Source organism: Ranitomeya variabilis, chromosome 1 (assembly GCF_051348905.1).
Source record: "Ranitomeya variabilis isolate aRanVar5 chromosome 1, aRanVar5.hap1, whole genome shotgun sequence".
Taxonomy (NCBI): Eukaryota; Metazoa; Chordata; class Amphibia; order Anura; family Dendrobatidae; genus Ranitomeya; species Ranitomeya variabilis.
In genome coordinates this window covers 22943829-22965007 of record NC_135232.1, presented here as the reverse complement: position 1 = coordinate 22965007, position 21179 = coordinate 22943829, and the positions used below count along the sequence as shown (strand labels likewise).

At 43.6% G+C, this 21179-nt stretch overlaps 1 protein-coding gene across 1 annotated transcript; it reads left to right on the top strand.

Moving 5' to 3' along the window:
* The first annotated feature begins 2266 nt into the window (after nt 1–2266).
* LOC143802952 (uncharacterized) lies at nt 2267–18788 on the top strand. Its single transcript, XM_077281371.1, has 7 exons — nt 2267–2369; nt 8120–8268; nt 8444–8620; nt 8704–8827; nt 8908–8972; nt 9824–9992; nt 16925–18788. Exons 2-7 carry the CDS (start codon nt 8191–8193, stop codon nt 18442–18444), a joined length of 2133 nt encoding a protein of 710 aa, XP_077137486.1. The 5' UTR covers nt 2267–2369; nt 8120–8190; the 3' UTR covers nt 18445–18788.
* Nucleotides 18789–21179: the final 2391 nt, after the last annotated feature.

Genomic DNA, 21179 nt, shown 5'->3' with positions numbered 1-21179 from the left:
ATATTCTTTAACTCTATCATTTCCACACAGTTTAACCCCTTTCTGACATTTGTTGTAATAATCCGTCATTGCATCATGGAACTTATTGACCAGGGACGGATTATTACGTCATCAAGATTGCCCGTACACACAGAGGCTGTGCACGGGCGATCACCGCCGGGTGTCAGCTGATTCTGACAGCTAACACCTGACACTAAGTTCCAGGAGTGGTCATGCACCGCACTCGGCACTTTAACCCCTTAAATGCTGTGATCGAACGCGACTGAAACATTCCGGGAGGCGGCAGAGGGATGACAGCCCCTCTGCCCTTAGATCGGAGACCCTGCGACATGATGCGGGGTCCTGATTGTTGCCATGGTGACCCGAGTTGCTTGATCATGCTCAGAGCATGATCAGCAGCTTTCTCTGTCAGTGCAGAGCTGACAGTTTGCATAGCATAGAGATGCTGTTGCATCTCCATACTATACAAGAGATCAGCCTGCAAAAAATGATAGTCCCATAGTGGGACAAAGTAAAAAAAAAAGTTAAATAAAGTAACAATAATAATTGTAAAAATATTTTTAAAACATCAAAAATAATAAAAAATTCAAAAGATATTGAATCCATAAATATTTGTATGAAAAAAAAAAATATAAACAAAAGTACACACATTTGGTATACCGCGCCCGCAATGACCCGGCCTATAAGAGTATGTGCAAACATTGCGGATTTGGCTGCGGATCCACAGCGGATTTGACGCTGCGGATTTGCAGCAATTTTCCATGCGGTTTACAGTACCATGTAGACGTATGGAAAACAAAATCCGCAGTGCACATGCTGCTGAAAATGCCACGCGGAAACGCTGCGGTTTATTTTCTGCAGCATGTCAATTCTTTGTGCGGATTCCACAGAGTTTTACACCTGCTCCATAATTGGAATCTGCAGGTGTAAAAACGCATGTGAACACCACACAAAAAACGTGTTATATCCGCGGTAAATCAGCAGGTAAAACGCAGTGGAATAAAACGCGATCAAATAGATGGATTTACATAAACATGGTACCGCTTAAAACATCATCTTGTCCTGCAAAAAAAAAGCCCCCACACAGCTCCATCAGCGGTAAATCATCAGTAAAAACGTTATAGCTCTCAGAATAAAGCGATGCAAAAATACATTTTTTTTCTATGAAATAGTTTTTATTGTGTAAAAGCGCCAAAACATAAAAAAACAAAATAAATGTGGTATCGCTGCAATCGTACTTACCCGAAGAATAAAACTGCTTTATCAATTTTACCACACGCAGAACGGTATAAACGCTCCCCCCCAACAAAAAAAAATCCTGAATTTGCTGTTTTATGTTCATTCTGCCTCACAAAAATCAGAAGAGAAAGTGATGAAAAAATGTCATGTGCCCGAAAATGATACCAATAAAAATGTAAACTCGTCCGCAAAAAAAGCCCTCACATGACTGTCGGCCAAAATATGGAAAAATTATAGCTTTCATAATATGGTTATGCAAAAACTATTTTTTTGCAATAAAAAGCATGTTTTAGTGTGCGACAGCTGCCAAACATAAAAACCCGATATAAAGCTGATATCGCTGTAATCGCCCTGACCCGAAGAATAAAGTCACTTAATCACGATGTAAAAAATAAAAGCAACTCTTCACCTGCTGTTGATTTTTCATTCTGCCTTCCAAAGGCGCACATTTATCCTGCATACTGCGCTGAGAACTTGCATCAGGGTTTCCGTGTAAATCTCCAAAATACGTGATTCAGACGGAACATCTGGCGGAAGATTCCCTATAATGAGGAAGTTGGAGGCACTTTATTAAGAATTTTGTGTGACATATCTCTGTGATTTAAGGGCTTCAAAAATCAAAGTTATAAAATTGCAAAATTTTCTAAATTTTCTCTAAATTTCCATTTTTTTCACAAATAAATGCAAGTCATATAGAAGAAATCTTACCACTAACATGAAGTACAATATGTCATGAAAAAACAGTTTCAGAATCACCGGGTTCCGTTGAAGTGTTCCAGAGTTATTACCTCATGAAGTGACAGTGGTCAGCATTGTAAAAATTGGCCCGGTTATTAACATGCAAACCACCCTCGGAGGTACAGGGGTTAAAAGAATCAGTGCTTTTGGGACAGAAAAGCGACATGACTGACACAGGTGTCAGGAAACTTTTCGATTTCGCCTTACGGCGTGGCGACTTCATGAATACGGCGTCACAGTCATAATATGAGGCTGAGGTAAAAAAAAGGAGAAAGTTCTGACTGAGGGTGAGGTAATGTGACTCCTCCCCCCATGACTGATCACATGACTGTGACATCACACAGATCCTGTCAGCACAAAGCACACAGTGGTGCCTGTCTCTGCAGGAGGAGGTATGTGTGTGTATCTCTGCTTGGATTAGTGTGGGTTATTAACCCATTAGGGACCGGTTTTGGCCTGAAAGACGGTGAAGGGTTTTACTTACAGTTTTCATTGTGCAGTAAAAATACCTGATTCTCCAGGACAAGTGCGGCCATAACAACCTGGGGAGTTTGTTTTTTTCCTCCCTCGCAAGAAACATAACTTTTTACTTTCTGTCCCCATAGCCGGATCGGCTTGTTTTCTGCAAGACGAGTTGTGCTTTTGAATGACACCGTCCATATTATCATGTGATATGGGAAAACATTCCAAGGTCGTCGAGATAGCGAAAAAGCGCAATTCCACTATTGTTTTTTTTTTATTTACCATGTTCACTATATGGTTAAAGGGAACCTGTCACCCCCAAAATCGAGGGTGAGCTAAGCCCACCAGCATCAGGGGCTTCTGGAATGCTGTAGATAAGCCCCCAATGTATCCTAAAATATAAGGAAAAGAGGTTAGATTATACACACCCAGGGGCGGTCCCGGTCCAGTCCGATGGGTGTCGCGGTCCGGTCCGGCGCCTCCTATCTTCATCAGATGACGTCCTCTTCTGGTCTTCACGCTGCGGCGCAGGCGTACTTTGCTCTGCCCTCAACAGGGCAGACAAAGTACTGCAGTGCGCAGGTGCTGGGCCTCTCTGACCTTTCCCGGCGCCTGCACACTGCAGTACTTTGCTCTGCCCTCAACAGGGCAGACAAAGTACGCCTGCGCCGGAGCCGCAGCATGAAGACCAGAAGAGGACGCCATCCTATGAAGATGAAGAAGGACCGGGACGCCCACCGGATCGGACCGCCCGCCCAGGTGAGTATAATCTAACCTCTTTTTCTCATCTTTTAGGATACATCGGGGGCTTATCTACAGCATTACAGAATGCTGTAGATAAGCCCCTGATGCCAGTGGGCTTAGCTCACCCTCGATTTTAGGGGTGACAGGTTCCCTTTAAACTGAGCTGCCGATACAATTCGCCGGTCGGTACGAGTGCGCAGATATCAAACACGGAGAGGTTTTGCTTTGTTTAAGTGTAAAATTTTTGCTCGTGTCGTGATTTTCCAAGAGCCGTAATGTTTTCAATATTCGGGATTTGGGGCTGTGGCGGCTGGGTTTTTTTTTTGCATCCCGAGTCGATGTTTTTATTGGTATCATTTTGAGGCAGACACGATGTTTTGATCTCCTCTTGTCATATTTTTTTGTGTTGTTCCAGCAGCCAAAAAAAACACAGTTCTGATGTTTTGATTTTTTTTCCTCATTAAGCCATGTACTGATCCGATTAATTATTTTAGATTTTGATAAATCAGAAGTTTACGAACAGAGCGATACTAAGTACCGTATGTGTATTTTTCTTTTTAATTTCTTAATTCTTAATTTTTAGTAGTGAAAAGGGGGTGATTTGAACTTTTTAATTTTTTAGGTTTTTTTTCCATATTTTTTTAAAACCTTTTATTCACTTTTCACTGCATTGTTGTATGTACCAAAAATCCCGATCTCCTATGAACACAGGATGGCTTTCACATGGGCTAATGACTGGCATGGAGGTCTTTAGCAGACCCCTGCTGGTATGGCAACTCATCAATTCCCCCGCGAACATGCACGCCGATGGTCATGTGGAACAACGTGCGACCCTGCCGGTACGTGTTAAATGCCACTGTCAGAGATTGACAGACGCATTTAACAGGTTAACAGCCGCTGGTGGAACAGAGCTATTAGGATACGTTCCCACGTTCAGGTTCTGCTGCGGTTTTGACACTGCGGATATAGAAGATATGAGTATGTGTAATCTCTGCTTGTAGTTCAACTGGTCATTTCTGCAAAGTCTTCTATAGGGGTGTGAAAGCGCACACCCCCAGAGAAGCCTCTAAAGAAATGCATAGTTGCAGTACATGTAGATGCTGCCATCACCATGTTTGATTTTGGGGATGATATTTTCAAGGTGATGTGCTGTGTTAGTTTTCCACCATGCATAATGTTTTGCATTTAAGGCTAAGTTCACATTTGCGTATATGTGCGCAGCGTATCATCTGCATGCGCAAGTGCATGTCAAGCCGCATGCAAACGCATGTTTACGCACCGTTTTTTATCCGCATCATCTTACGCATGACGGCAAAAAATATGCTGCGTGTGCATACGTTTGTGTTTTTTGCCTACGTTTGTGTTTTTTATGCGCATGCGTTCGATATTTCCAATGGGCGTGTCTAAATCAGTTCCTGGACATTTTTCAGTCTGAAGTACGCAAGCGCATCGAACACATACGTATGCATGCGTTCCCATAGACAGTAATGCTTTTTTAACGCACTTATCCGCATTCGCATGCCGCGCATATTTGACAGATTTTTGATGCTTCCAAAAATGCAACATGTTGCGTTCGCCACGAACAGCCGCACACCGCGAAACGACGCATGTGTACGCAAAAGCATGCGAACGGGTACAAATGCATGTCCATGCGTACACCATGTTAAATATATGTATGCATGACGACTGTGGATCTATGCGGATCAAACGCTGCCCGTGCAGATGCAAACGTGAAACCAGCCTTACAGAAAAACTTCTCATTTGGTTTCATGTGACCAGAGCACCTTCTTCCTCATGCCATGTAGGGGACACAGCGAGCATGTTGAAGAAGGGGCTCTGGTCAGATGAGACCAAACTAGAATTTTTTGAGCTAAATGTAAAACGCTATGTGTTGTGCAAAACTAACCCTGAAAACACCATCCCCACCGTCACACATGGTAGTGGCAGCATCATCTTGTGGGGAGTTATTTCTTCAGCAGGGGCAGGAAAGCTGGTTAGAATTAATGAGAAGATGAGTGGAGCTAAATACAGGGCAATCCTGGAGAAAAAACTGTTCGAAGCTACAGAAGATTTGAGATTGGGCGTAGGTTCACCTTCCAGCTGGCCAACTACCCTAAACATTCTGCCAGAGCTCCAATGAAGGTTGTAGATCAGAGCATATTCATGTGTGTGAACAGCCTAGTCACAGTCCAGACCCAAATCCCAGAGAATCTGTGACAAGACATGAAAAAATGCTGATCACAGACGTCTCCATCCAATCTTGGTGAACGAGAGCGAGTGTGCAAAGAAGGGAAAATGTCAAAAAAATGTGCAACTTAGCAAAGTGTTTTACTTCAGATTTGTGATTTGTGAGTATTTACCGATCCCTCGCGCTTCCTGGTGACTCCTCTGACTTAGGGTACCGTCACACAGTGGCATTTTCATCGCTACGACGGCACGATTTGTGACGTTCTAGCGATATAGATACGATCTCGCAGTGTCTGACACGCTACTGCGATCAGGGACCCCGCTGAGAATCGTACGTCGTAGCAGATCGTTTGAAACTTCTTTCGTCGCTGGATCTCCCGCTGTCATCGCTGGATCGATGTGTGTGACGTCGCCGCTGTGATCTGCTTTCACTTTACGGCGGCACTCAGTCAGAGCGGGAAGCGGACGGCAAGGGACCTGACGGACATCAGATGGTGAGTATGTACGGTTTGTTTTTTTTTTACTTTTACGCTGGTAACCACGGTAAACATCGGGTTACTAAGCGCGGCCCTGCTCTTAGTAACCCGATGTTTACCCTGGTTACCAGCGAACCTCGGCATCGTTGGTCGCTGGAGAGCTTTCTGTGTGACAGCTCCTCAGCGACCATACAACGACTTACCAACGATCACGGCCAGGTCGTATCGCTGGTCGTGATCGTTGGTAAATCGTTATGTGAGACGGTACCCTTACTCTTTCCTGATAAACTGCATATAGTGAAAGTGGTTTTCTTGATGTGTTGTATAATAAATCCTGCTGCTCTTTGGTCAGAGCTCTCCCTGCCGGCTGTGTCTTATCTGCCGTCTTTTTCATGTTGATCTTTTTGTTTTCTCACACTGTTTTCTCCAACCTTCCCTTTTCTTCTCCTTTTTAGGCACATCAGGGGCTCTGCAAATGTGACATGGCATCTGCTAGCTATTCCAGCCAATGTGCTCACTTGCAGTGTCTTGTTCCCATGCCAGCAGCTGATTTATGCTTATAAGCAACGCATGGCAGTGACGTAATGTGCTGCTTACAAGCCGAGGACAGCTTCTGGACTCACTACTCTCCAAGCCGAGACTATCTGTGTGGAAAGCAGTGAATATTCATTGATCTTTAATAATGAGCACAGTGTTAGCCGCAGTCACCGGCTTCCTGCAGCTGCCGGGCGTTCACGCATGCTGCGACTAAAGGGAATACATATTCACTGAATTCCACGCCTATGGGAGTGAATATTCATTGCCTTAGATAGCAGGCACACGCGAACGCCCGGCAGCTGCAGGAAGACGGCAGCTGAGGCTAACAGCGTGTCCGCTATTAAAGAGCAATGAATATTCACTGCCCTTCACTCCCATGGGCGTGAAATGCAGGGAATATTCATTTCTCTTTAGTAGCCGGCACAGGATTTAGCCGCAGCTGCCGATTCCTGCCTCCTGTGTCCCGCTGCTCCTCCGCTGCCACTCCCCAACCTCCCTCCAACAGCCAGAGCAGGTACATCTGTTTTTGGAGGAAAAAAGTCCGTCTTAGAGTCCAAAAAATACGGTATGTTGTGAAAACTACGTCATATGTCGAGATGGTCTTAATGAAGTCATTATTGTTTAAATATAATTTAATGACGTCGTTATATATGTCACATGACCATTGTTGCAGTTGATGGTATTCACCAGTCTCGTGCCGTACCTACTGATATCAGCACTCCGGCCAGCGATTGGCTGTAGCCATTTTATCTTCATTAACCAGATGTTTATTTTCTTTAAACCACAAGGAATAGACTTATATGTATGTTTTTTCTTTGGTTGGTCAAGAAAACACAGACATTTGTTTGTATAAGCCTGTAATGTTGACTTTTAAGTTGATTTTTATTGTAACATATTGTGCTGTTATCCTGGATGACTGAGACCCAGGATAATTGAACAATTATGTTTGCTGATATGTTGATTACACATTGTCCAGGCCAGCCAGTTTGTTGACTTGCAAAATAGAGGAGGCAAATATGCAAATAGATTAAATAGTCAAACAATATGAATCAATCTCTTCACTCATTCTCCTTGACCTGTGAATAATGGCGTGATGAACAGTTGTGAACTATAAAAAGAGGATATGTGCCTCTGTAACAAGATACACATCCAGTCATCTAGACAGCCAAGACATCCGGAGATCCAAAGAACCACAGACTCTTTACAAGACAGCAGCTAAGACATCGTGGTTCCATCACGAGGGACACAGATTTAACATTCTACAGGATGCCAACTTAGTGGACCTTCGCCCCAGCTGTAAGAGTACATATCTGAAGTCACAGCTGCTCTTGTCCTGCTGAGTCAGTAGAAGGGTGACACTTTGTAATTTGCACTATTTTGTTTTTTTTTCATGGGACTGTTATGTGTTATCTGCTTGTTTTGTGGTTCAATAAAGTATTGCCATGCAGTTTTACCCTCACCCTGTGTTGTTGAGTAGTTTTACGCCCACGGTAAAAGGAGAGGCTGCGTTCTGTGGGATGATCTCTGGTCCATGTGGTCTCGGTTAGCGGACCAGGGCACCTGCTGACCCCCGGTGTCTTCGCAGTGACAAACTGACATAACAAGTTATCCAACTCCTAAACCATACATAAGAGGGAATTCGACATCCACACATATCTCTAATATATCTGCAGTAATTGTTCTGTTTACTATGGAGTTTGTCATTTTTTTTATCGTCTCATCTTCTCTCTATTCAGGTTCATACAGAAAAAGGATCCTCTGCTAATAAATTCCATGTGAAATCACTTTCCTGATTGACTCTTCAACGATGAGTAAGGACACAGACAAGATGGCAGAGAGGATATTAAACCTCACCCTGGAGATAGTCTTCCAGCTTACTGGAGAGGTGAGAGGATCCGATGTCATTACATGACATCATTATCTAGGGAATTACAGGTGATATGACCGGAGAGGTGAGAGGCTCTGATATCATCACATGGCTTCATTAACTAAGGGAATAACAGGATATGACCGGACTCTGGAGATGTGTGTAGTAATATTATTAATGTCTCCACACTCAGGATTACACAGTAGTGAAGACCTCTAGTGATCGCTGTCAGGCCCCTGTGTCTGAAGGACGGGGAGGAACCCTGAGCCCAATCGCAGGGCCTCCACCTCACCCCCGGATACATGAGGACATCAATGACCAGAAGATCCTAGAACTCACCCACAAGATAATTGCGCTGCTGACTGGAGAGGTGACACTGCTGGGAATGCTGGGACATTATACAGGACAGCACTGGAGGATTCTGTGTGATGATGGTATCATTGTGCGTGTCAGGTTCCTATAAGGTGTCAGGACATCACCATCTATTTCTCCATGGAGGAGTGGGAGTATCTAGAAGGACACAAGGATCGGTACCAGGAGGTGATGATGGAGGAGCACCGGCCCCGCACATCACCAGGTAATAGACAGGAATAAATACACACGGCCTATAATTCTCTGTATGTAATAATGATGTCAGTCCTGTCTGTGTCTCCTCAGTTCTCTCCAGTAAGAGGACAACCCCAGAGAGATGTCTCGCTCCTCCTCCTCCACAGGACCATCAGGTAGGTGGAGATCTCCCTATGATGTGTAGACGGCTGTGACGACCTTGTGTTCAGTCTTGTTTTCTCCTCCAGTATTATCTTAATATATACTTACCTTGTAATGTCTTCACATCCTGTGCCATCCAGTTGTGTCCGGATCCCAGAATTCCAAGCAGCAGAAGTTCACTGACCTCCATATTGGGACACCCAAATGCTGAGCGTCTCAAAATGGAAACTGCTGGTGGTACCAGCCTCTTGTGCGGTACCACCAGCAGAACACCGTCGCAACGCACACAGTGTATATGCCGTACGAAACACACACACACACGCACTGTATATGCCGTATGCAGCCTCTTGCGTGGTACCACCAGCGGAACACCGTTGCAAACACGCCGCCCCCCCGGGATTAGCCGAATAATTCACTGACCGCCGCCATCTTTGTACAAAAGGAGCGCATGCACAGTTTTAATGTGGCCTCCGCTATCTCTCTGCACAAACATGGCGGCGGTCTGATTTACTGCGTCTGTGCGAATTTCACTCAGGCGCAGTGAATCATTCGGCTGGACAGGACAAAGAAGAAAGCACAGATGGGAGAAGTCAGCACATGGGGAGAGAGAGTGGATAGGTGGTGAGCACATGGGGGGGGGGGAGAGATTCTTAATGCTGCAAAGCCTGCCCCCATGGCGACATTACCGATCTCCCGATGCGATAGCATCGGGCCTCCATCTAGTATGGTTTATACTTGTGTAATGAGAGCGGTGGAGACGGCAGGATCACAGCTGACCACAGACATCACATGTCCGGATCTTCTCACCATTATTCCCGGGGGACTTCTCCGATCATCGGGGACTTTTACAATATTTGTTTTGCAGGTTGTGGATCCGGAAAAAGATTGGAACCATATTAATGGTGTGAGGGGCGATCAGCGGTGTAAAGAGGAAACTCCTAATGTGAGAGGCGATCAGCGGTGTAAGGAGGAGACCCCTAATGTAAGGGGCGATCAGTGGTGTAAGGAGGAGACCCCCACAGACCACCGCCCAGGTGAGGGTCTTTAGATGAATATTCACTTTCAGCACAATGTGAATTGATAATGATCTCCTTCACTGTATGTTTTGCTGGTTCCTCCTCCTCTCACCTTCCCCTTACTGTTGTGGTTCCTCAAGGATCAGTTCTAGGCCCCCTCCTCTTCTCTTTGTATATTGCCCCTATTGGACAAACAATCAGTAGATTTGGTTTCCAGTACCATCTCTATGCTGACCACACCCAATTATACACCTCTTCTCCTGTTATCATGCCGACCTTTTTAGAAAACACCAGTGATTGTCTTACCGCTGTCTCTAACATCATGTCCTCCCTCTATCTGAAACTGAACCTGTCAAAAACTGAATTCCTCGTGTTCTCTCCCTCTACTAACCTACCTTTGCCTGACATTGCCATCTCCGTGTGCGGTTCCACCATTTCTCCAAAGCAACATGCCCGCTGTCTTGGGGTCATCCTTGATTCCGAGCTTTCATTCACCCCCCACATCCGATCACTGGCTCGCTCTTCTTATCTGCATCTCAAAAACATTTCTAGAATTCGCCCTTTTCTTACTTTCAACTCTGCAAAAACTCTTACTGTCTCACTTACTCATTCTCGTCTGGACTATTGTAACTCTCTACTAATCGGCCCCCCTCTTACCAAACTCTCCCCGCTCCAATCTGTCCTGAATGCTGCTGCCAGGATCATATTCGTCACCAACCGTTACACCGATGCCTCTACCTTGTGCCAGTCATTACACTGGCTATCCATCCACTCCAGAATCCAGTACAAAACTACTGCCCTCATCCACAAAGCACTCCATGGCTCAGCACCACCCTACATCTCCTCTCTGGTCTCAGTCTACCACCCTACCCGTGCCATCCGCTCCGCTAATGACCTCAGGTTAGCATCCTCAATAATCAGAACCTCCCATTCCCGTCTCCAAGACTTTACACGTGCTGCGCCGATTCTTTGGAATGCATTACCTAGGTTAATACGATTAATACCCAATCCCCACAGTTTTAAGCGTGCCCTTAAAACTCATTTGTCCAGACTGGCCTACCGCCTCAATGCATTAACCTAACCATCCCTCTGTGGCCCATTCAAAAAAAAAAAAAAAACATAATCAGGTTCCTCTCATCATGTTCTCATACACTTTATGCAGTTAATAGCCCTCTGTGTCTGTACTGCTACACACTTAGGCAGTTAACTGGTTCATGCAGCTTTACATGAACACCCGAGCCTTACACTATGGCTGGTCCAAATAACTAAAGCAATTGTTACCATCCACCTCTTGTGTCTCCCCTTTTCCTCATAGTTTGTAGCTTGCGATCAGGGCCCTCATTCCTCCTGGTATCTGTTTTGAACTGTGATTTCTGTTATGCTGTAATGTCTATTGTCTGTACAAGTCCCCTCTATAAGTTGTAAAGCGCTGCGGAATATGTTGGCGCTATATAAATAAAAATTATTATTATTATCTCCTGTTATATGTGAGGTCACAGGTCGTCATTTATAATATGGATGATAATCTACAGCTGGAGATGAATTTTACTTATGTGAGCGGCCGATTTCCTCATCATCAAATGTCAGTTCTTATGAAGGGAGAGTATTTGTCCATTTTTGGCCTCAGAAATCATCAGCTCCTATTAATCTGATATCAGTGTGTGGTGATAGAATCCAGATCATGGAGACGTCCCCCCAAATACATGTGTCTGACAATCGGGTACCTCCAAAATGATGGGAGTGGAGATAGCTCTGATCTTAGTCTTTATGCCTAAGATGCTCTAGGTGGTTAGATAATGGAGGGGCTTTCTCTGCCCCTGTGAGAACCATAGGTTATTTAAATAATGAATGTAGAAAAATGAATGTGCGCAGGGATAACAAAAAAACAACCTTTTATTTTCACAAAACTTGGATTGATTTTGTGAAAGAAAAACCCCACCTATATAGTGTAACCTATATAAAAAAGAACACTTACTAATTCTACTGATCCCCGACCATTATAATCAGCTTACTGGGGCTCAATGGTTTTCTAAACTTGATCTTAGAGGGGCTTATAATTTGATTCACATCCGAAAAGGTGATGAGTGGAAAATGGCGTTTTTATCGTCGGAGGGTTTATTCGAAAATCTTGCCATACCTTTCTGGTTAACCATTGCACCTGCACTATTTCAAAAATGTATGAATGATGTCTTCTTTGATTGCCTTCGGAGATTTGTTATTTACCTTCATGATATTTTAATTTTGTCGTATTACAAAGAAAATAAATTTCTTTGTTTGCGAAAAGTGAGAAATTTATTTTTTCTGTTCAGGAAGTTTCATTTATGGGATGCATTTTATCATCAGATGGGTTTAAAATGGATCATGGGAAGGTGCAAGCCATAATAGATTGGGTTCAACGTAGTGACCTTAAAGCGTTGTTTTGTATGAGTCGCCAACTTTTATAGGAAATTCACTAAGGCAGACCTGGGCAAAGTGCGGCCCGCAGGCCGCATTCGGCCCTCTGGCTGTCTCAGTCCGTCCCTCGGACCGAGACAGCCGTGGACTGGAAAACAGAGGTCCACGGTCCGCACCGTGCCCGCCCGCTCGCTGTCTTTGTTGTCTCCATAGGCTCTGACTGCATTGGTGGAGGAGGGGCCTCCGGCCACTTCCTCAACCAGTCAGCATGTGAAACAGCTGATGCAATAACGTCATTTCATCCTGCCAGCTGTATACTGCAGAGTCAGCGCACTGGAGGCAGGGAGACAAGCAGAACAAGACCAAGGCGAGTATGTGTTGTGCTTTTTTTTTTGTGTATGAGATGTTTGGGTGGGCATGGGGAGGCTATGGGGGTGATATGCTGCACATGGTGCTTCATATTGGGGGTGACATGCTGCTGGCTATGGGGGTGACCCGCTGCACATGGGGAGGCTATGGGGCTGACGTGCTGCACTTGGGGAAGCTATGGGGGTGACATGCTGCACATGGGGAAAGTATGGGGGTGACATGCTGCACATGGGGAGAGTATGGGGGTGACATGCTGCACATGGGGAAAGTATGGGGGTGACATGCTGCACTTGCGGAGGCTATGGGGGTGACATGCTGCACATGGGGAGGCTATGGTGTTACATGCTGCATGTGGGGAGTTTATGGGGGCATCATGCTGCATATGGGAAGGCTATGGGGTGACATGCTGCACATGGAGAGGCTATGGAGGACGATTTGTTAATGATCTCAGGGCAGCTGGGACCACAGTCACCAAGAAAACCATTGGCAACACATTACGCCGTAAAGGTTTAAAATCCTGCACTGCCCGCAAGGTCCCCCTGCTCAAGAAGGCACATGTGCAGGCTGTCTGCAGTTTCCAAATGAACTCCTGGATGATTCTGTGAGTGAACGCGAGAAGGTGCTGTGATCAGAGGAGACAAAAATTTAGGTCTTTGGCATTAACTCAAATCGGCGTGTTTTGGAGGAAGAGAAATGCTGCCTATGACCAAAGAACACCGTCCCCTCTTTCAAGCATGGAGGACTACTTCACCACGTCAATGGGAGAATGGATGGAGCCATGTACCATAAAATCCTGATTGACAACCTTCTTCCCTCTGCCAGGACATTAAAAATGGGTCGTGGCTGGGTCTTCCAGCAAGACAATGACCCAAAACATACAGCTAAGGCAACAAAGGAGTAGCTCAGAAAGAAGCACATTAAGGTCATGGAGTGGCCTTGCCAGTCTCCAGACCTTAATCCCATAGAAAACTTATGGAGGGAGATGAAGCTCTGAGTTGCCAAACGACAGCCTCAAAATCTTAATGATTTATAGATGATTTGCAAAGAGGAGTGGAGCAAAATTTCTCCTAACATGTGCGCAAACTTCATCATCAACTACAAAAAACATCTGACTGCTGTGCTTGCCAACAAGGGTTTTACCAACAAGTATTAAGTCTTGTTTTTCAGAGGGATCAAATACCGTATATACTCGAGTATAAGCCGAGATTTTCAGCCCAAATTTTGGGGCTGAAAGTGCCCCTCTTGGCTTATACTCGAGTCATGGTCGGTGGGTGAGGGGGAGAGAGGACTGTCGCATACTCACCTGCTCCTGACGCGGTCCCCACATATCCCATGGTCTCCCGCGCTGCAGCTCTTCCTCTATTTAGCGGTCACGTGGTACCGCTCGTTAAAGTAATGAATATGGACTCCACTCCCATAGGGGCGGAACCACATATTCATTACTGTAATGAGCGGTACCAGTGACCGCTCACTACAGAAAGAAGCTGCGGTACCATGGGACAGGCAGGGACAGAGCCAGGAGCAGGTCAGTATTTCATATTCACCTGTCCGCGTTCCATCCGCCAGGCTCCGCTCCGTCTTCCCATCCTCTTGTTGTAACTGTTCAGGTCAGAGGGCGCGATGACGTATGAGTGTACGCGCCGCACTCTGCCTGAACAGTCAGTGCTGAGAGACAGGACGCTGAGGAACAGCGGGCAGTGACGAGAGGTATGTCATTTTTTTTTTTATTGCATTAGCAGCAGCAGCATTACATGTGGCACAATGCTATATGGAGCATCTATGGGGCCATAATGAACTGCATGGAGCATTATATGGAGCATCTGTGGGGCCATAACTGCATGGAGCATTATATGGGGCATCTATGGGGCCATAACTGCATGGAGCATTATATGTGGCATCTATGGGGCCATAACTGCATGGAGCATTATATGGAGCATCTATGGGGCCATAACTGCATGGAGCATTATATGGGGCATCTATGGGGCCATAACTGCATGGAGCATTATATGGGGCATCTATGGGGCCATAACTGCATGGAGCATTATATGGGGCATCTATGGGGCATAACTGCATGGAGCATTATATGGGGCATCTATGGGGCCATAACTGCATGGAGCATTATATGGGGCATCTATGGGGCCATAACTGCATGCAGCATTATATGGGGCATCTATGGGGCCATAAAGAACTGTATGGAGCATTATATGGGGCTCCTGATTCAATATGGATATTCAAAAACACTTGACCTACTGATGTCTCAATTAATTTTACTCTTATTGGTATCACTTTTTATTTTTGAAATTTACCAGTAGCTGCTGCATTTTTCACCCTAGGCTTATAATCGAGTCAATAAGTTTTCCCAGTTTTTTATTGCAAAATTAGGGGGGTCGGCTTATACTCGGGTCAGCTTATACTCGAGTATATAGGTACTTAATTCTCACTGTAAAATGCAAACAAATGTACTGTATATAATTTATACAATGTGATTTTCTGGATTTTATTTTTGATATTCTATCTCTCAATATTAAAATTAGCCTACCCTTAAAATTATAGACTGTTCATGTCTTTGTCATTGGGCAAACTTACAAAATCAGCAAAGGATCAAATAATTATTTCCTTCACTGTATATGTGTGTATATATTCATATTAGTTTTAGAAATTTAACTTTTTATTACTCATTTTTTAGTCTTAGTAGTTTTAGTTTAAAGGGAATCTGTCATTCGGCTTTTGCCACTTAATCAGCAGAGCAGCATAACGTAGGGTCAGAGACCTTGATTCCAGTGATGTGTCTCTTACTGAGTTGCTTTCTGCAGTTTTGATAATATCACTGGTTTATCATCAGGAGATTATCACTAGAGGACTAGTAAATCTGCTGCCAGGTAGTCCAGCTTATTCATGGGCTCTGTATAACCCTGCCCCTATCTCTGATTGGCAGCTTTTTGTGTAGAAAAAAAAAGGAAAAACATCATCTCACCATGAAGTCCAGGCAAATACACATGAAGTGCCAGGATTGATGCTCAGCTATAGTGGGACCGATTTCCCCACAGTAAAACATGTAAAAAAGAGAATAAAATCCAGTAACAAAGGAAAAATTGCTTATGAATACGAGTCAAATTTATTTAGATCCATTAAAATACAATAAACTGCATTTTTTTCATTAATTTTTAATGTAGTTTATTGTATTTTAACGGATCTAAATAAATTGGATTTTTATTCGTAAGCAACTTTTCCTTTATTTAGTGCTGGATTTTTTGACGAGCTGTAAACTGTATATGGGAAGAAAGCTGCCAATCAGCCGTGTGAGCGGGTTATACAGAGCTCAATATTAACGTAACCGCTAGATCTGCAGCAGAGAAAGAAGGGATTTTATCAAAATGACAGCGAGCAACTCCGTAAGTGACACATTCCTGGAATCAGGGTCTCTGCCCTCACACTATGCTCTTCTCGGATAGGGTAGCAAAAACCTAGTGACAGATTCCCTTTAAACATTGCACCGGCATCTATATGGTTAAACAGCAGCGAATGGAGCTAACTCTGGTTGCAGCTGGTAAAGGCAGGAGAATGTATCATTGTAATGTATCCACTCCTAAAGAGAAAAAAAAAGGAAAATGTAGAAAAATTCAGGCTTCGTTGTATATGATTTCTCTGGTTTAGCCTCGTATACAGTACTGCTACATAATATGCCCCTGTTATCGGTCACATCACTATACATTTTATTATACACACTTTATCCAGGAGTGGACATCTCAGGGCTTCTCAGTGAGATCCTTTCATTTTTTTCCTTGTATATGACTGTACTTCTCCCCTCTGCTGTACTCTGTGCTAAAGTAAATGTGGCAGACATGTTCGGGATTGTGTGAGACGGAGACCCCCAGAAGCTTCACATATAGGTTTACTTCTGATTCTCCACTGGGCAATTTTACTAGAAAAGAGCAGTGACAACATGAGACATGAAGATGTCTACAACATAGAAGTAGAAAACCGCAACAGAAAAGCCTGCTATCATAACATTGTGATCTAGTGATCTCGGCATCTGAGATTGTGATCTGTTTTGCAATTAAATATTTTATTAGGTTAATAAGTGATTTTTTTTCTATAAGCCTCTCATTTATAATGTCATAAAACATCAATATAATTATTGCGGTTATATTGCTAGAAGATAATATAATTTGTTTTATTCTTTGCAGATGACTGTACCGGGAGTTCAGAGGGACATCCAAAATCTTCACATGATAATGCAGATGATTGTAGCATCATTCAATATGCACATGACGAGAAGGCAAAACTTGAAGATATATCCTCCACCCCTCATATACAAAATGTATCATGTGATCCAGTAAAACAGATCCTACCTCCTGATTCATCACAGGCTGTAAAGCAAAATACTAGTGACAGATCGGGTGTCAAACGTCAAAAAGCTACCATAGGGGGGAAGCCATATTCATGTTCAGAATGTGGCAAATGTTTTCCCACTAAATCAAAGTTAGCTGTACATCATAGAATTCACACAGGGGAGAAGCCATTTTCATGTTCACAGTGTGGGAAATGTTTTGCCCTAAAACCAACTCTTATTGCACATCAAATAATTCACACAGGGGAGAAGCCATTTTCATGTTCACAATGTGGGAAACTTTTTAAGCATAAAAGTAGTCTTTTTGGACATAAAAAAATTCATACAGGGGAGAAGCCATTTTCATGTTTAGAATGTGGAAAATGTTTTACCGTGAAACAGGCTCTTCTTAATCATCAGAGGATTCACACAGGGGAGAAGCCATTTTCATGTTCACAATGTGTAAAATGTTTCACCACGAAACAGGATCTTGTCAGCCATCAGAGAATTCACGTAGAGAAGAAGCCATTTTCATGTTCACAATGTGGAAAATGTTTTAACCAGAAACAATATCTTATTACACATCAAAGAATTCACACTGGGGAGAAGCCATTTTCATGCTCAGAATGTGAAATGTGTTTTACTGTGAAATCAGATCTTGTTAATCATCAGAGATTTCACACAGGGGAGAAGACATTTTTATGTTCACAGTGTGGAAAATGTTTTATTCAGAAACATAGACTTATAATGCATCAAAGAATTCACACAGGGGAGAAGCCGTTTTCATGTTCAGAATGTGGGAAATGTTTTAATCAGAAACATTTTTTTATCAAACATCAAAGATTTCACGCAGAGGAAAAGCCATTTTCATGCCCAAAATGTAGAAAACGCTTTACCCATAAATCAGAACTTGTTAGTCATGAAGGAGTTCACACAGTAAAGAAAACATTCTCATGTTCAGAATGTGGAAAATGTTTTAACCAGAAACAACATTTTATAACACATCAAATGATTCACACAGGAGAGAAGCCATTTTCATGTTCAGAATGTGGGAAATGTTTTACAGCTAAATCAGTTTTTGTTAAACATCAGAGAATTCACACAAGAGATAAACCTTTTTCATGTTTAGAGTGTGGAAAATGTTTTACCGTGAAACAATATCTTCTTAATCATCAGAAAATTCACGCTGAGGAGAAGCCATTTTCATGTTCACAATGTGGGAAATGTTTTGCCTTGAAACAATATCTTCTTAATCATCAGAGAATTCACACTGGGGAGAAGCCATTTTCATGTCTACAATGTGGAAAAAGTTTTAACCAGAGACCTATTCTTATAAAACATAAAAAAATTCACGCCAGGGAGAAGCCATTTTCATGATCAGAATGTGAGATGTGGTTTAATGTGAAATCAGATCTTACTAAACGTCAGAGATTTCAAACAGGGAAAAAAACATTTCATGTTCACAATGTGGAACATGTTTCAATCAGAAACAGACTTATATAACACATCAATTAGTTCACACACTGGAGAACCAAATTTCATGTTCAGGATTTTGGAAATGTTTTACTGTGAAATCGGGTTTTGTTAGACATCAGAGAATTCCCCCCCCCCGGTCGAGAAGCCATTTTCATGACTAAAATGTGGACAATGTTCTACCTATAAATCAGATCTTGCTAGACATAAAAGATCTCACACAGGGAGAAGCCAGTTTCAGGTTTAAGGCCCCGTCTCACATAGCGAGATCGCTAGCGAGATCGCTGCTGAGTCACAAGTTTTGTGACGCAACAGCGACCTCCATAGCGATCTCGCTATGTGTGACACGTACCAGCGATCAGGCCCCTGCTGCGAGATCGCTGGTCGTGTCGGAATGGCCTGGACCTTTTTTTGGTCGTTGAGGCCCCGCTGACATCGCTGAATCGGTGTGTGTGACACCGATCCAGCGATGTCTTCACTGGTAACCAGGGTAAACATCGGGTTACTAAGCGCAGGGCCGCGCTTAGTAACCCGATGTTTACCCTGGTTACCAAAAAAAACAAACAGTACATACTCGCCTTTCGGTGTCCAGGTCCCTTGCCGTCTGCTTCCTGCTCTGACTGCCGGCCGTACACTGAGAGCACAGCGGTGACGTCACCGCTGCGCTCTGCTCTCACTGTACGGCGGCTCAGTCAGAGCAGGAAGCAGACGGCAAGGGACCTGGACACCGAAAGGCGAGTATGTACTGTTTGGTTTTTTTGGTAACCAGGGTAAACATCGGGTTACTAAGCGCGGCCCTGCGCTTAGTAACCCGATGTTTACCCTGGTTACCCGGGTGCTGCAGGGGGACTTCGGCATCGTTGAAGACAGTTTCAACGATGCCGAAGTCGTTCCCCTGATCGTTGGTCGCTGGAGAGAGCGGTCTGTGTGACAGCTCCCCAGCGACCACACAGCGACTTACCAACGATCACGGCCAGGTCGTATCGCTGGTCGTGATCGTTGGTAAATCGCTTAGTGAGACGGGGCCTTTAGAATGTGGAAAATGTTTCACTGTTAGATCAGATCTTGTTAAACATCAGAGAATTTTCACAAAAAAGCCACTTTCAAGTTTAGAATGTGGAAAACCATATTGCTTTAAATCAAGTATGATTGAACATCAAAGTACTTTCACAGGGTTAAAGCCATTTTTATGTTTTACTCTAGAAACTATACAGCGTGTATAAACAAGACAGCATGGTGTGGAGCTGAGTCACTACTCATAGATAAGCCGTGAGACAGATTAGTCAAGAGGTCCGAAGTAAGATACATAGAGAGCTCGTCATAAAGAGATGGGCAAGACAAAAGCATAATCAGATCACAGTCCAAGGTAAGAACTCCAAGAAGGTAGATGATCAAGATAAAGGGGCTAGGCAAATGGATCGTCAATAGTGAGGTCCAAGATTGGACAGCAAAAGATCAAAAACCGCACTGGAAAACAAGGCACACACCATCGAGCTAAAGCTTTGACTGCAATAATCAAACACTGACAGCCAGCTAGATAGCCAGGTAATTGTCCACAATGGGAGACACCTGGTAGACACCCAGCACGCTCCTGCCCTGATTGGTGGCTGGACTATCACTCACACTGCTGACAGCTCAGCACTCCCCAAACTCAGAATGGATGGATGAGCTGTCATGCACAATATTGACAGCTCAACATGACCCTGAATCAGTAGGGTGGCTGAGCTTTCACTCACTGCATCCAGAACACCGTAAGTGGTGGAATCATGACACATAGGATCCCAGGTGATTCTTTCTGTGAGGCAGGGAAATGTTTTGCCTCACAGAAAACAACATCTACGATCCCATTCTGTCGTATCTGTATACTCTCTTTTGTTTCCTCCACTAGCCAGGACCTGTGTTGTGATCAGACCACATTTCTACATGGTCAGACACAGCCATTATACAGTACACAGCAGTGGCACATTTATAAGATTGTCAGCACAGGAACATTTTTTTAATGCATTCAATTGTGAAACTTATTTATATTACAAGATCTATTGATTAATATGTTCTTTGTTCGTGGGAAAACCTTTTTTTGAGATTTATCGTTTATAATATTTGTGTAATGTAATAAAAAATAATTTCACGCTCATTGATTATGCAATGGAGATGGAGGTCGTTTCCATTACAACACCGAATGAATTAGCAATTATTTGTACACTATAATCATTACATGTAAATTCTCTTTTGCCTTCAATGTTAGGTCACTTATGGTGATCATATAGTAAATCACTTTTCCAATTATCTACTTGTCTAAATGGGCTTTAAGGCCCAGAAAAAGTGATGAGCATCAAAGGACTCACACAGTGGAGGAGCCGTATGCACGCCCAGAATGTGGAAAATGGCTTGGAGATTACATCTAAGTATTCACAAAGGGGAGAAACCATATTCATGTTCAGAATGAAGGAAGTTATAACAATTAATCACTCCCTGTCGCTACACTTCCCTTTCACGTGCTTATAGACATGCCACTTTCCATTAGGACTTGAAAGGGCAGTGATTACTCACCCAGGGATCCTGATCCTTGGGTGATTACTGCTTTTCAGCTTTCAATTCTTCCTGCTAGCAGAGATTTAGTAAAGGTAGTTGAGTTTGCT